This window comes from Ipomoea triloba, chromosome 2, assembly GCF_003576645.1.
Source record: "Ipomoea triloba cultivar NCNSP0323 chromosome 2, ASM357664v1".
Classification (NCBI taxonomy): domain Eukaryota; kingdom Viridiplantae; phylum Streptophyta; class Magnoliopsida; order Solanales; family Convolvulaceae; genus Ipomoea; species Ipomoea triloba.
In genome coordinates this window covers 26,119,746-26,136,312 of record NC_044917.1, presented here as the reverse complement: position 1 = coordinate 26,136,312, position 16,567 = coordinate 26,119,746, and the positions used below count along the sequence as shown (strand labels likewise).

At 36.3% G+C, this 16,567-nt stretch overlaps 1 protein-coding gene across 1 annotated transcript; it reads right to left on the bottom strand.

Moving 5' to 3' along the window:
• Window positions 1-11: 11 nt before the first annotated feature.
• Window positions 12-4,865, bottom strand: LOC116010183 (putative pentatricopeptide repeat-containing protein At5g59900). Its single transcript, XM_031249465.1, has 2 exons — window positions 1,087-4,865; window positions 12-382 (listed from the first exon to the last, which is right to left on the bottom strand). The coding sequence occupies exon 1, from the start codon at window positions 4,619-4,621 to the stop codon at window positions 1,919-1,921; it is 2,703 nt and encodes a 900-aa protein (XP_031105325.1). The 5' UTR covers window positions 4,622-4,865; the 3' UTR covers window positions 12-382; window positions 1,087-1,918.
• Between the last annotated feature and the right edge of the window lie 11,702 nt (window positions 4,866-16,567).

Here is a 16,567-nt window from a genome sequence, read left to right as displayed (position 1 = left end):
GAAAAAGAAAGTCAAAATAACTGTCAAGACTATATATTCATTGTAACAATAAGATGAGTGAGATTTTGTTTTAGATTCCCGATACGAGTATCTTAACATTTACAATTTACAGGTACATTCCTTTCCACACAATTGGTTAAGGGATTGAATCCCACCTTTCCTGTCCCCAACAGTATAACCATAAAAACAGTAAAACATCTTAGGGCAAAAAGGTTGTATGAACATCCATATATTGTAGCATGTAGAATTCACAGGGCAGATCTTCAATCAGAAGTGCAGACAGAATGACAGCAAAACTCAAATGCATGATGGGAAAGACTAGCAAAGATATCATGTGGAGGGGCAGCTGGGAAGTTCTTTAGATTCACCGCAGTTGCAAATGCTGTCAAAAACATTTTTAAAAAATAATAAATAATAATAATAAACAAGTAAACAACAACAACAACAACAATAATAATAATAATGTAGGCAAGATTGTGCAGTATTCTGAAATATAAGTGAAGAATCTGGCATTCTTCATACAACAAAAGGGGCATTCAATTCCCAACTCACATTTCCTACTATTACTCTCAAGTGTTCTCAGATTTTGCACAAGCCACCCCAAGGACACAGTGATGGAAGGACTAATTTATTGGACAGAAACTGACACTGAATCGCAAAACTAATTTTCGGGAGATTAGTGCATACGACTGGAGTAAAAGTGAGTTTCGAATCTTTGGCCAAATTACAAATGCATCTAAACAGAGCTCGATCATTCGAACGTTCATTTGTAGAAGCACATAGAGTTGAGAGTTCCTTTAATAACCTCTCTAAATCATTGCCACACAAGTTCTCACCATTTCTACAATATAAGGTGATACCTGAGCAGTGTATGTTGGAGCCAAAGGATTTCTCATTGCTACATTAAGCATCCTGAGACAAAATAATCTTACTGGGATAGTTTTTGAGAACAAGATAAATAATGGTGTGCAAAGAAACCCATGATAACAAAGATCATTACCCAAAAAAAAAAAGATTTAAATCGTAAATCAAAGATAAATGAATATATTGAAGTTTAGTTAACCATCAATAAAAACATTGTGGTACCTCAAGCATAGACTTCCTCAATATCATCACTGCAAGCGGCAGGAACCTTTTCCCACGTGGCATGTACATCAATGATCAACCCTTTGTAATAGTCAACCATGGATCTATTTTTTCCCAAGTATATCTCAGATCTTCAGAATGAGTGCTCTACGCCACTACCAGACATACAAGAGAGTGAGAGGTACAGAAGAGAGATGGGATTTGGGTGTGAGCCAAAGAGAACGCGTTTATAAAGTTGGGCTATTTTTCATGCTCTTTTTTCCCCTACTTTTTTTTGGTACAGATGACAGTCAAATTAGTAAGAAACCAAGACTTGAGCCTCTGCAAAGTAGTACTCCATATATATGGAGAGACAAGAATAAAAGGGTCACATTAGTATTTTCAAGTCATTCCAGCAGACATGACCCACATGAATATGCTGCAAAACTAATGAAGGAATAAGCTACTGAATTGCTGTGGGGGGACAGTTCTGAAATTTGCAATACAAACAATGCGTTTAAAAATGAGAGATTTCTAATTCCCAAGAAAGCCAAATACATTGGCACCTCAGCCCTCTATACTTCTATAGTATACTGAGAGATTTCTATATTACACAGTAAGATTGAATGAGCAATAGAGAGAAAAGAATGTCCACTATCTACCACTTGAAGATGCTTGAATCTTGGTTCACAGTCCTTTGAGAAAAAAGAAAAGGCATTGAACCAAAGAGTGGTTATCTATGAAGCACATTGTTGGAGATTCTAAACTCTTCACTGAAGATCATTCCAAACTCCAAAGAGTGATTATCTATGAAGCACATTGTTGGACCTGACTTATAATTCATTAGAAAAGTTCAATGGTCTAGTAAAGTCTGTGTTCTCTTGTTGGGATTTAGACCTCTTCTCACCATGTCATTACGCAATTCAAAAGCTTTGCCCAGTTCTCCAGCAATGCAACAACCATATATCAAAAGATTATAAGCCACTGTATCAGGCTTCAGACCACTGCTGATCATGGAATCCCAGATCCTCATTGCTCCAGGCAAATCACCTCTCCTACAAAATTCATAAATAACTGTCGAGAAACTAATACAATCTGGGGGGATGCCGTTATCTCTCATTTCAACTAATGTGTCAGTAGCTTTATGAATTTCACCCAATTTACAGAAGCCCCGAATAAGTATATTATAAGTGACAGCATTAGCAAGAAAGCCTTTAAGCATTGCATTATGCAGCTGCATAGCCTTCTCCATGTATCCTTCTCTTGTTAGGTGGTCAAGGAAACAAGCATAAGTAAACTGGTTTGGTATCAAACCAGTAGCTAGCAACTCTTTGCACAAGATCTCTGCTCTATCAGCTAATCCAGCCTTACACAAACTATTTATCATCACTGTGTATGTCAGAACATTAGGAATGCTCCCTTCACCCATCATTATATCCCAACAGCCTAATGCCATTTTAAGATCACCATCTTTCCCATATGCATCGACCATACTGGTATATATTACATTGTCAGGCCTCAGACCATGGTCATGCATCTTCTTCAATATATTTATTACCTGTTTCTTATCATGTTTTAGAGCTCCATAAATAAGTATACCATAACATACAAGGTCCAAGTTCATTCCTCTTCCTGCCATCTCATTACTAGCACTTAATGCATCTTTCAGTCTTCCCTCCTTGCAAAGACCATAAAGAAGGGCAGAGAAGCACATCTCGTTTAGTTTATGATTTTCTTTTTGAAGGTCCTCCACAAACTTTTCTGCTTCAGATGTTCTGCCGACAGAGCAAAGACCAGCTATCAGAGACCTATAGGTGTATGTATCAGGGACAAGACCCCTCTCCACCATCTCATTGAACAATTCAAAGGCCTTAGTCGTGTTTCCACCTTTACAGTATCCTTCAATCATGACATTATAGGTAACCTCATTTGGAGTGACATTTACTCTCACCATCTCATCAAACAGTTCCCTTGCTTCATCCAGCAAGTTTGCATGGCAAAGACCAGAGATAAGTGCAGTGAAGGTGTACGCATTTGGTGAAATTCCTTTGCCTGTCATCTCATGATAAAGTCTAAATGCCATGTGAACTTCCCCTTCTTTGCAGTATCCATCTATCAATGATGTATATGTCACAACAGTTGGGGTCATTCCTTTATCAAACATCTTGTTGAGCACAGAGTGTCCTGCATGAGATTTTCCTGCCTTGCAATAACCGTTGATCAACGAGTTATAGGGATAGACAGATGGTTCCGTCCTAGAACCAAGCATATCATTGAAGACATCAACAGCTGCGTCCAATTTCCCACTTTTGCACAAAGTGTCAATGATAACGGAGTAAGTTATACCATTTGGTAACAGCCCTTTCACTCCCATTCTCTCCCAAAGAAACAATGCCTCCTCCAACTTCCCATCTTTAGACAACGAGTTCATTAAATTAGTGTAAACAATTAAACTTGGGACTGCCCCAACCTTCATCACCTGATCAACCAAGGAAAATGCAGCCATAATATCCCCATATCTCCTTAGCCCATCAACCACAGTAGACAGAACACCATTGCTTGGAATAAAGCCTAAATCCAACATCTCATCCATCAATTTTCGAGCAACACTAAATTGATCCACTCTACAGAGCCCCAAAACCAGAGTTTGGTATGTGACAACATCAGCATTCAACCCCTTGCAACCCAACAAATTTTTCACCTCAATAGCCTCCTGTACTCTCCCACCCTTGCAAAGCCCATGAATCAATACATTATACATGTTGACATTCAATTCACAGCCACTCCTTTCAACCCACTTCACCATTTCCTCAGCTTTGTCAAAGTCCTTCAGCTCACACCAACTCTTAACCACAGCTGTGGACATGTAACAGTCAGGCTGGACACCCCAACCCACTACCTCATCAAACAAACTGAGAGCTATATTGTATCGCCTTATTCGAATCAGTCCACCAAAAACAGCACCAAAAGTCCTAAACTCAGCCATTAGTCTACATTCTCCCATAAGCCTCAGAATCAACACAGCATCCAATACTTTCCTATTCTGAACATAGCTTTGAATCAGCAAATCGAAACCCAAACTCGAAGCAAAATTAAATCTTTTATACGAATTTAATAATTCCTCAAAAACTAATCTGGGATTCAATCCTCTTTGAAGAAGGGTCTGCAAGAGCGAACAAGCAGGCCAGAAATGATTGGACTGTACTAAGGCATGAACCAGAATGCAAAAAGACGCAGTGGAATGATGGAAGTTCTTATGAAGCCCCAGAAAATTGAAGAAGCGCAGAGCTAACCTGGAGTCGTCTAGGGTATGAAGAAGCACCCGCTCGATATGGCGTGGTTTGAGTCGGGTCGAAAAGAAGGGATCATTGAGGGCAATACTCCAGCTCTGCCTTCCCCTAACAATCTCGTTTAGGGTTCCTATGAAAGTTTCGTCATCGTCAATGTGGTTACGCTCTGCATTCTTGAAGGTACAGTTCAAGCGTACACTCGAAATGAACTTCCGTTCGGGTCCGAAATTCAATAAGGGCCGGCGCGGCCGAAGGAAAAGCTTCATCTTCCGGTACAAAAATGCGTACAGATTGTGGGTTGAAGTATAACTAAACTCTAAACCTCTCGAAATTCAAGAAGAGTCGTCCGTGAGGGTTAGGGTTCAAACTCGGACTGAACTTAACGATGACTGAGACAGTGCCATTGCAGTTGGGACTGAGATTGCTAGGGAAAGGAAGGCATTGATGGACTGTGTGCTTGTACAAACATATGGGAGGAGCAGATTCAGGACTGGTGCTTTGGAACGGCGCCGTGTAACCAACTAAAGCCCAAAATTTCACCCAGTATATCATAGCTAAATACTTTTTGTTTTTTGATAAAATCATAGTTAATAAGGAGTACTTATGATAAACAATATTTTTAGGGTCATTTTAAATAATCATTTTAATATTATATTGCAATAGTTAACTATTTTTTTTATATATTTTTATTTATTACTGTTATAAGTATTGTTATTAATATTATTCAATTTTAGAGTTGTTTTTATTATTAAATTTGTTTATTATTTGAATTCTATTAGAACAATAATCCTTTGATCTTAATTTAATAATAATAATAATAGTAGTTTTAGTTTTAGGTAGTACATGGTCAGTAGGATTTTTATAATGTAATCTAGTTATATTTAGACTCTTATTTATTTAAAATATGATTATGTAAATAAAGAATTAGTCGTAGCGTGAACAAACAGAGATGGGTCTTCGATCTTCTTTTTCTCCGGTCAACAACGACTGAACGAGAGAAGCGATCCAGCGAGCGATTCTTAGGGGCGGAGCTTGGAGAAGCAGTTGGCTGAGCAGTATAAAAGGAGGCCAAGGTCCGTCACTCTTGATCATCAATTGACTCCGAATTGATTTCGGAGTTGATCTCGTGAGAAGTCCGATCGGCGGCGGCAAGGTGATTTTCTGAGCGAAGCAACGATTTCCGGCGGTGCTAAGAATTTCTGGTCAATAACTTTGATTTCCATACGGCAATATAGCAATTGGCAAGTTAGTTTCAGCGGTGCGGCAATTTCCGAGAGGCAGTAGCTGCGCAGTTGGTCAGAGGCGGTGGAAATCATTCTAGGACAACGTATTTGGCATAAGATTTCTTATTTCATTTTATTTCAATTCATTTGCTGTTATTGTCTCCACTGGATTTGCTTAGCATTTCACATTCTTATTCGTTATTTGCTTACTACATGATGTATGTTTGGGAGAATTTCAACTTTAAAATAGGTTACTGATTTCATGTTCCTAGCCTTTGTTCTTTTGTTAACCGCTCTCTTGCTTCGTTGTTATTTTATTATTCTTCATGCTAGTTACTTAATTACCTGCTATCTCGTTCTTGTTTGTTTTTAATTTTTTATTTTATTAGAGTCGGCTTTACTTTATTTTATTCAAATTAATTATTTGCATGTTACTCTCCCGTTAGCTGCTAATTTAATTGCAATCTTTACTTGCTCGGTTTTTAATTGCTTATTCCTTGTCTTGGTTTTCAACATAGCATTTGGTTTAGTTTTCACGGTTGATATTGCACTAATTTTGAGCACTTTAATTATTAAGTCAGTTATTTTTAAGTCTGATATTTAAATTGCATTGTATCAATTCCTTGTGGGTTCGACCCTTGCTTTTGTACACTATTGCTACAGTGATTCGTGCACTTGTGAGGACATTATATTTAGAATTGTCCATCAATTTTTGGCGCCGTTGCCAGGGAAATTGTTTATTGTGCAATTTGATTTCTTGCTTTAAATAATTGTTTAATATTATTTTAATCTAAAAAAAAAACTTTTTATTTGTTGTTGTTTTCCTTATTCCTTTTATTTATTAAGTTTTCCTTTCTTAATAATTGCTTGAATTTTTTTTTTCCCTATTCCTTTCAGCGTTGCTAATTTAATTTTTTTTCTTTCCTTCAGTTCAATTATTTATTGCTTAAGAAAAACAAAAAAAAAAAGGTTTTTACTTTTTGAAGAATCATGGATGAATTTGATCCGAATATGGGTTTAGCATTTCTTTCAAGTGTCTGAGTTAGCAAAACATGTTAACACTATGCGTTCTCTGTTAGGTCTGAATCAGAATAATTCATTCGTAACTTGCAGAAATGATTGTGGTTTTGAACAGGCTAATTCAATGAATGATTTTCGGCCTATGTGTGACCCATTTTATAATTCTTATAATTCGAGTTGGGACAATTATTCTAATTTTTCTTGGGATAACGATCAGTGCTATAATTATTATAATCCGAGTTTGGAAAATGATCCTAATTTTTATTGGGGTGATAATCAAAATGAATTTCAACCAAATCATCCTAATTTTTATTGGGATAATAATGCAAATAACTTTCAACCAATTGATCAACCCCAGCCAGAAAAACCATCTTTCGAAGATTCCTTGAATGCTTTTATACAGACTTGTAATAGGTAGCAAGAAACTCATGAGCAATGGTTACAGAGGCAGCAAGAAGAAAATGAGCAACAGTTCCAACAACGAGAAGCTTCTTTGAGAAAACTAGAAATACAAACAGGTCACATTGCTAAAGCTTTGCAAGGGCATGTGCCAGGTAAGTGGCCTAGCCAACCTAAAGAGGATGTGACTATTTTAGGATGTGGTAAAATCATTGAAAACGATTTAATAGAAAATACTTTTCCTAAGCAAAATATTGAAATGATTGAAAAAGTGAATAATGATGTTGATGTTATTATTATTGATGAGGATGAGCTTCAATTGCACAAATATGATAATCCTTATATGCCCCCCAAGCCATTTGTGCTCCCAATCCCTCTTGATGTTCAAAATGACAAATCAACCGTGACTGTGGTTGCTAAAACTGTTGAGTTTTCTAATTTAGAATCTATAAACTTGCCAAATAAAGCTAACCGGTGTTTTGCAGATAAGGGGTTGGATTATCCACACAGAAGGATAAGTTGGAGTTTGATAAATTCCAAAAGGAGAATCTTTTGAATGGCATTGATAATAAAGCAGATTTTTCTTGCAATTCACAAACAGGCCAGATGATAACTCCACAAAAGAAAAAATGCATAAGGGAGGACTCTCTTTATCTTCCTTTCTTTCATCTCACAACATTGGGGACAATGTTGAAAATAAGTGTGGGGAAGGGAGTTGGCCTAACAATCATAAAATTTTAAAAAAATTTCAAAATTTTTAATTTTCTTATGTATGTTTTTATGAACTTGTTTATTTCAAAATTCGCATTAGCTTGAGCTTTGCCCTTGTGAATATTTTGAATAGCCTGTGATACTGTCAGCTCTTAGGGTGTATACTGCATATATGACTTGTTGTTTCTTTAATTTTATTGTGAAGAAATTTGTAAAAAAAAAAAAATTAAAAAAAATCAAAACAAAAACATAAATAAGAATTCAAAAATCACAAAAACCCTTATATGTTCTATGCATTTTCTTTAATAGTTTATATGTCTTTTTCACTTTATATACCCTTTTTTTCAAATTCCTAAACAATTCTTGAGTGCTATAAATTGTGGTGTAGTTAGTTGGTTCGAGGATCATCTTTGTGGCATAAGTGAGGTGAAAAATATCAGAAAGTAGGTATTTGAAAAAAAAAATATTCAAAAAAATAAATGAGTGTTTTATTTATTTATTTATTTTATTTGCAATAAAATCAGAGATTCTACTCCGCTGAATCAGCCACCTACACATGTACCATAAATAAATAAATAAGTGTTGTGGCTTGGTTATGAGTACACACAAAATTGAAAACCCAAACATGCCTGGCGTAAAATGGCGAGGTTTTTTGGGGAAGTTCTCTTTGGAAAAAGTCAATAATGAGTGAACTTTGGAAGAGACGAACACTTGCATTTTAATTTTCAATAAATGCCTTTGATCCTTGGACCTTCATGTTTTTGCACCGGCACCATGATAGAAGATTTTTGAATTTGACTTAGGTTATATGTTGTGAAATTTTCATATTCACTTTTTTGTATATGTAACTCATATTAGGGGTGATAGCACACGAGCACAAATTTTATTTTGTTAATAAGCGTGTTATGGTTATCTTCTAGCTAAGTGTTTTATGCATTCTTCGAGCTGACACTAATTTACATTGATGAGGCAATACGTTTGAAATGTTACTCGGGTAAAGCTCAGTTTAGTGCTTTGATTTTTTATTTATTTTTTTTTCTCCTCTTAATTTCTTTTCTTTTCTTTTCAATAATGCATTTGCTTGATGACAAGCAAATAAATAAGTGTGGGGAAATTTGATAAACAATATTTTTAGGGTCATTTTAAATAATCATTCTAATATTATATTGCAATAGTTAACTATTTTTTTTATATATTTTTATTTATCGTTATTAATATTATTCAATTTTAGAGTTGTTTTTATTATTAAATTTGTTTATTATTTGAATTCTATTAGATCAATAATCCTTTGATCTTAATAAGTTTTAGTTTTAGGTAGTACATGGTCAGTAGGATTTTTATAATGTAATCTAGTTATATTTAGACTCTTATTTATTTAAAATATGATTATGTTTAGGAGTTGTGTGCAAGAGTTTTTCCTACAGGGGTCGAGAATCAACCAGGGGCAATCTTCCTCTCTCGTGTTAAAGATGCCCTTGAGGGACTTTGCTTCCCCCTGAGATTTATTGTTTGGATCATGGAATGTGTGACTTTAACTTTTTTTTTCGGTCATTGTTAATGGTTGCCTTTATGGACATTTTGATGGTAAAAGAGGATTGCGTCAAGGCGATCCTATCTCTCTTCATCTCTTTACCATTTGCATTAAATATTTTTCCCATGTGCTCAAAGCCAAGGCTGAGAGCCCCCTTTTTTCCTACCACCCCAAATGTGTTCAAATGGGTATTACTCATCTAGCTTTTGCGGATGATATGATACTCTTTTCTAAGGGAGACCCAGCCTCGGTTTTTATCCTTCTTAATTCTCTTAAAGAGTTGGAGGAAACTTCAGGGCTCATTGTTAGCATTGCAAAATTTAACATTTTTGTGGCAGGGATCTGAGACGATAGACTTGATTTTGCAGGATTTCCTAAAAGGCATCTTCCTGTGAGGTACATTGGCATACCTCTTGATGCGCAAAGGCTTGAAGTGATTGGCTATTCTGATTCAGACTATGTTGGAAGTGTAGATACGAGAAAATCTACATTTGGTTATTTGTTCCTATTAGTTGGAGGAGCAGTTTTATAGAAAAGTGCGAAGCAGTCAATCATCGCTACTTCCACCATGGAGGTAGAATTTGTGGCATGCTTTGAAGCCACAAATCATGGATTGTAGCTGCGGAATTTGATCTCGGGGCTTAGAGTAGTCGACAGTATTTCTAGGCCTTTGAGAATTTATTGTGACAACTCCGCATCAGTGTTTTTCTCTAAGAATGACAAGTACTCTAAAGGTGCTAAGCATATGGAATTAAAATACTTGTCAGTTAAAGAAGAATTACAGAAACGGAGAGTGTCAATTCGGCATGTCAAAACTGATTGTTGCTGATCCTTTGACCAAAGGCTTAGCACTTAAGGTCTTCTCCTGTCATGTGTAGAGTATGTGAATTTTAGATAGAGCTTTGTTATCATTGTAATTTTGTTTTTTCAGTTTTATGCTATATTGACTTGGTTGAATTCAATTAATGTTATATCTCTATTTGCACATATGGTTGTCAGTATTGAAATTAAAGTTGACCTATGATGCATGGAAGGGAACATGTTGTTTAAATAACGTGCGACTGCCATGATCTAGCTGACTTTGATTTAAGTAAAAGTTTCTTGATGTTTTGGGATATTTCGCGAATTAAAGTTATCCAGCTAGTCCATCAATAATACACATGATCCAAGTGAGAGAATGTTAGAATATTTTTATTCTAATATTATTGTGGCCCATTATTAAATGATCCGGACAATTAAAATTCCATTGTGATAGATATTGGAATAAAACTTGTAACAGGGGTTATTATTCCCCTCTCTCTAGCTTTCAATGAGACTATTGAAGCTTATTTAATTGTATGGTTTGTGGCCCATTATTGCCATAATTCCAATAATCAATATTGAAATGTCATTTATATGTTAAACAGGAAATATATAAGGGCATAGACTATTTTTCTATCCTATCACCTAGGAAAACTTAGTGTGAAAGACTAGAGGGAAAAAGAGTTTTGTAAATACTAAGAGCAAGAGGTGGTGAAGCAGAAAGGGCTCAAAGCTTTATCAAACTTCATAGAATCAAATTAGTATTTTAACGCTTCCTATCCTATGAAAGTATTGGTTAATGCCTTTTATAATAGTCTAACAGGATTTCTTCCAAGTCTCCCACTAGATAGATATACTTTCATGCAGAAATTAAAGTAGCCCATTTACCGGTCCTTACCCAGCCCACCACCAAACCAAACGGGAATAAACAAAAGATTGATCAATTACTTTTGCGTTGCCTGATTGGTGAATGAATAATGATGATTAAAGAAAACCACTCTACTATTATTTATGGTTGACTAAATTCTAATCAGAGTTGTACTACTGCATATTATTTTTGCTGGGATCTTGATTCTTTGATAGGTATGGAGTGTAATAATTATTAATTAATAGGAAATGGGTGTCCTAGCTTGCTCCTAAAATCCTGCCTCCTAGTAAGAATAGCTACACCCCTTGATTATCTCTTCATAGTTCCTTTGGTTTTCTGAAATGCTAAGAATTGGGATTTGGAGTACTGTTTTTTAACGTTGAATTTTGTTGCTTAATTTGACTACTTATACAATTTTATAACTGGATTTCAATGAATATGGACTATTTGAGATCAGGTTTTGTTGGTTGTGTGTTTCTCACTGCAATCTATGGATTCATTTTCAGGAATTCTAGCAGCTGTATATGCCTGCATTTCTGAAGGGAAGAAAAAGTAATTCCTCACCCCAAGTCCACGTTCCAACGCGACAGGATAGGGAAAGGGTAAATCAAAATAGGTGGAAGGATCGGTACAATATCTACAAGGAGTCTACCACATTAAGTGTAACTCTCACACTACATCTACCAGGGCTCAATCCTATCTACTACCTGGAACCAACTATATGCATGATAACTTACTATTCATATTTGGAAGTTCAACTTCACACTAAAATGGTTTTCAAATATTTGTCAAAGATCTTGAATAATAGCGAATAGCATAGTGTTTGCTGGTTTAACAATCTAATAGTAGCAGCTAACTACATTTCTCTACAAACAATAATTGTTAATAGTTAAATCAACTAACACAATTAGAATTGCAGATAAAACGCACTAAAAAGACGATATGCAATGAGCTTGAACTGACTGAAAAGGTGTTAGTAAGAACCAAACTCATGACCTTTAATATTTTTGTCACTTTTGGTACATGGCTTTTATTTGTCCCACATTTAGTCCCTCTGACCAAATCTTGTATTTTAAAAAAATAATACGGAGTAATAAAAAGAGTTCAAATACATCACATATCTAGTTCAAAATCATACCAACTGGAACATCTTAGCTTGGCGCTTTTGGTGGGAAAACATATGGCTTTGAATGGGATACTTTGACACATTTCATCTATTTTCTATCAAAGATTTAGCTAAATGAACCAAATATATACTTGACAACCAAATGTGAAATTATCTACTAGTCATATGGCCTCATGACACCTTAAAATGTAATTACAATAATAACTCTAATTTTTTAGAACTCGATTTAACTTTTAAGATTTGCTTTAATAATATTTTTACCAATTAGAAAGGAGTAAAGGACACAAAAAGTTAGTCTTTCAAGATTCAATCTTTTGAAAGAATACATTACCCATGAGTTGATCTTTGGGGTCATGAATCATGATGAAGATGAAATGTGATCATGATAGTATTGACTTGTAATAATAAACCGCATGCTTGTTTCTGTCTATATATATACTTTGGAATGGTTTTCAAGATTCACAATCATGGACTAATATCAAAAAGTTAAATAATGGTCCAGCAGGGAGCAGCAATAATTTCTCCCCTTTGGGTCGCTGGATTTCCAAGATGTTGACTGTTTTATTAATTGGATCAAGAAATTTAGCAGCCATGTTTGAAAAAAGAATAAAAGGAAAAATGCTTTTTTGTTTTTAATGATGGGGAAATTCACACCTCTTATTTGAGGTGAATAAATTTTTTTCTTGTGTAATAATTTACAGATCACATATAAAAGGTAAATTACACTAGAAAGATCATGTGAGCCGAACTTAACTAAGCGAATATTAAAAAGAATCAAATTTGTAACCTTTTGACATAAGAATCTTACTTAATCACCCTATTGGGGTAAGAAAATGTACTGCCCCCCCCCCCCCCCCCCCCCCCCCNTTTGAAAAAAGAATAAAAGGAAAAATGCTTTTTTGTTTTTAATGATGGGGAAATTCACACCTCTTATTTGAGGTGAATAAATTTTTTTCTTGTGTAATAATTTACAGATCACATATAAAAGGTAAATTACACTAGAAAGATCATGTGAGCCGAACTTAACTAAGCGAATATTAAAAAGAATCAAATTTGTAACCTTTTGACATAAGAATCTTACTTAATCACCCTATTGGGGTAAGAAAATGTACTGCCCCCCCCCCCCCCCAACCCTCCCCAGGGCCTTAGAGGATGGGGATGTTGACGCACTTAAGGCTCACTTTCAGCAGTCGTTATACCCTGCACCACGGTGCACATAGCAATGTGCACCACGATCCAAAACGACGTCGTTTCGATGTTAGTGGACGCGGACGCGAATGACTTCAGGGAATTCATTATCTATAATACACATAATCATTATCTAGAATACACAAAACGTTTGCCTAGAATACACAGAATGTTTGCCCAGAATACACAGAATATTGACACAAAATACACATAACTCATCCTCCTAACATTCGAATGCACAAACACATCACAACCTGTGTTAATAACATGAATACACAGAATATTGACACAAAATACACAGAACTCATCCTCCTAAACATTCGAATGCACAAACACATCACAACATGTGTTACTAACATGAATACACAGAACGGTTGACTAGAATACACAGAATGATTGCCTGGAATACACAGAACAATTACCTAGAATACACAGAATATTAACATAATACACAGACCGGCCGAAACGAGAAACGTGATTTCCAAAAAAAGAGACGATTAATTTACAATGCTCAAAACGACGTCGTTTACGTACGTGGTGCACATTGCTATGTGCACCGTGGTGCACAGTATAATTTGCCCACTTTCAGGGATAGGGTGGGGGTTCGAACCGGGCTCCCCATATTGAGTTGGGCTCCTTGTAGGCTTGTACGCAGAAGTGTATAGTAGGGTTTGGGTGTCAATGCTAAGCAGACTCAACTCGATTTACCTCTTCATGAACCTAGAGGAGAATTTATGGGACTTAGAATCACCCTGACCAAACTAGGATATTTAATGTAATAATAATAATAATAATTATTATTATTATTATTATTATTATTATATAAAAAAAATAAAAAATAGAAAAGCGCAAAGGCTCTATACATTAATGTGTGTGATGGAGACGCACAACATGCATTGTCATGCGTCCATGCCTGAGAGGTTGATGATTATATTGTTGAGAAGTTCACAGATTGGTTAAATGCGTTTCCATGGATCCAACTAAATCAACAATGGGTCCCTCAACGCACTTTCAAATAAATTTAGAGAAATTGAAATTTAAAAGGAAAATTAATGATTTTTGTCCATAAACTTTGTTTAAAATAACATATTTATTTACACTTTTTTTTTAGTACCCATATTTATTTATTTACTTACACTAATAAACTTCAAATCTTAAAATTAGTCATGAGTGTCTTAACAAATGGAAAGAGGTGGCTTTGGTGTGTTTTTTTTCTCTTGCAAACTTGGGTTCTTTGGCTGACGGCAAATTATTGTGTGGACCATGGTCCACATAGCTGTGTGGACCATGAATATAAGGTACATTTTTATTATACTGAAGGTACATTATTTTTGTACTGAAGGTACATTATTTCATAGTATACATAAAATAATGTACTTTCAGTACTTAAATAATGTACCCTAAAATAATACACTTTATGTAAAAAAAAATAATGTACTTTTAGTATATTAAAAATGTACATTTTATTTATGGTCCATGCAATAATGATTGTTTGGCTGACATGGTGGGCCCCCAAGTGAGAAGAGAACTGTGCCTCATAGTGCGTGAGGTGCAGTTTTCGCGCCCGCCGGGGAGCGTAAATTACATTTTTTAAATTTTTTTCAACTTTTTTGTTTCCTTTTATTTTTTTTCCTCCACCCCAATTTTTCATTCCTAATCACACTTACAAAAACTCCTCAAAAACCACATGTCCACACCCAAGTTTAACTATTGAGGAAGGCCTTATACATATGTCCCACGTTTCTAAACTCTTTTTTTTAGTAAGATTGACTCTGTTACAATATAGTATTAATGTTGCACTGGTGTTCGAACTTGTGACTTCTCATTTGGGAGAGTCACAGTTATGCCACCGCTTGACAAAAAGGTCTTTGGCAAGTTTCTAAAACCTTTATTTATGCAAGTTTTGAAAAAATGTGTGACCTAATTCACAATGGTAAGATGAGCAATCTTACATCTCAATTTGTATGTATTCACATATTTATAATAAATAACAAATATCATTGAATGTCTTCACTAAGGCTCGAACCCATGATCTCCTACTTGGGAAAATCACTTCATGCCGCTTGACCACAAGGCCTTTGGCTAATATAATCATATATAATTTTACCTAATAATACTATTGAAAATTATTACGAATAATATTCCGCATAATTATATAAGGTATACAATTATACATATTGTATCAAATACGATGGATACATGTATAGATTAGTGTTGTAAAATTTTCCAGTACACAAAAGATCAAATATATGAGCGTGTGTCATAAAAGGAAAGGTATAAAGCAACTTATAATAAAATGTTGTGTTTGAGAAGAATGGATAATGTGTTTGCTTTATAGAAATTTAAAAAAATTTCAAATTCTTTAAAAGTAGGGTTTTGGGTAAGTCTTTTTCACTCTGATTCAAGTTATACTTTCAAATTAAAAAATAAATTATAATAAATTTTATAAAATAACAAACTTGAAAGTTTGTAATTGATGGGGCCATGGACCCCGGGCCCATTTTATTGGGAAAGTCTTGACCCAAATGGGGGTAATTGGATGGCCTAAATCTACCTTAGCTTGTTGGGCTAAGAAAAATACAAAAGAAGAAGCTTTGAGTAAAATATTAAAGGGGATGCTGTTAGTAGGAATCGAACCCAGGACCTCAGATTCACTACTAACCCCTCACGACCGACCACCGGCAAGCCGGAGATTCGCCGGCGGCCTGGTTCGTAGGCCTAAGGTGCCCCATGGTGTGGCGATGGCGCCCCACTGGGAAGGAGGTGCATTAATATTGATGGCGTGTGGTCGCATGGTTGCATGACAGGTGTTTGCATGGTCCCATGGCGGGTGGTTGCATGGTCGCATGGTCTCCTGGCGACATGGCGAGGCATGGTGCCTAGGGTGCTGGTTGGATGGACACACAGTGGCAATATGTAGGCCCATGAGAGAGAGGGGTGCAAGGTAGTGCAAGGCAATGACCAGTGGAGAGGTCATGCAAGGCAGGAGGCGAGGCGGTGCAAGACAGGACGGAGGGGAGGACACGAGGCGTCGGGTGCTGCCGGCACGCCGAGGGGTCCCTGGGGTCGAGGTTTCTCGGGCACGCCGACTGCGCTCCCCCGCGCCCCCGAGGCGATCAGGCGCACTAACCTGTCCAGCTGTGCCCCTCGCAAACGGCCTATCACGAGGGGCTCGAGCCTGTTGCCGCGTTGCGTTTGGTGATTGGGGGAGGTAGTTAGGGTGGTTGACGACACAGGACGACGTGGGACGCATGTCTAGATGGAATTGACAGGTTGTGGATGGCGTACACGTGGGTGGTCTAGGTGGAGCTATTGATAGTATAAAATGGGGGGGGGGGGGGGGGG

Excerpts from the sequence above, each read along its gene's own strand:
- LOC116010183 (XM_031249465.1), bottom strand. The coding sequence starts at position 4,621 with ATGAAGCTTTTCCTTCGGCCGCGCCGGCCCTTATTGAATTTCGGACCC.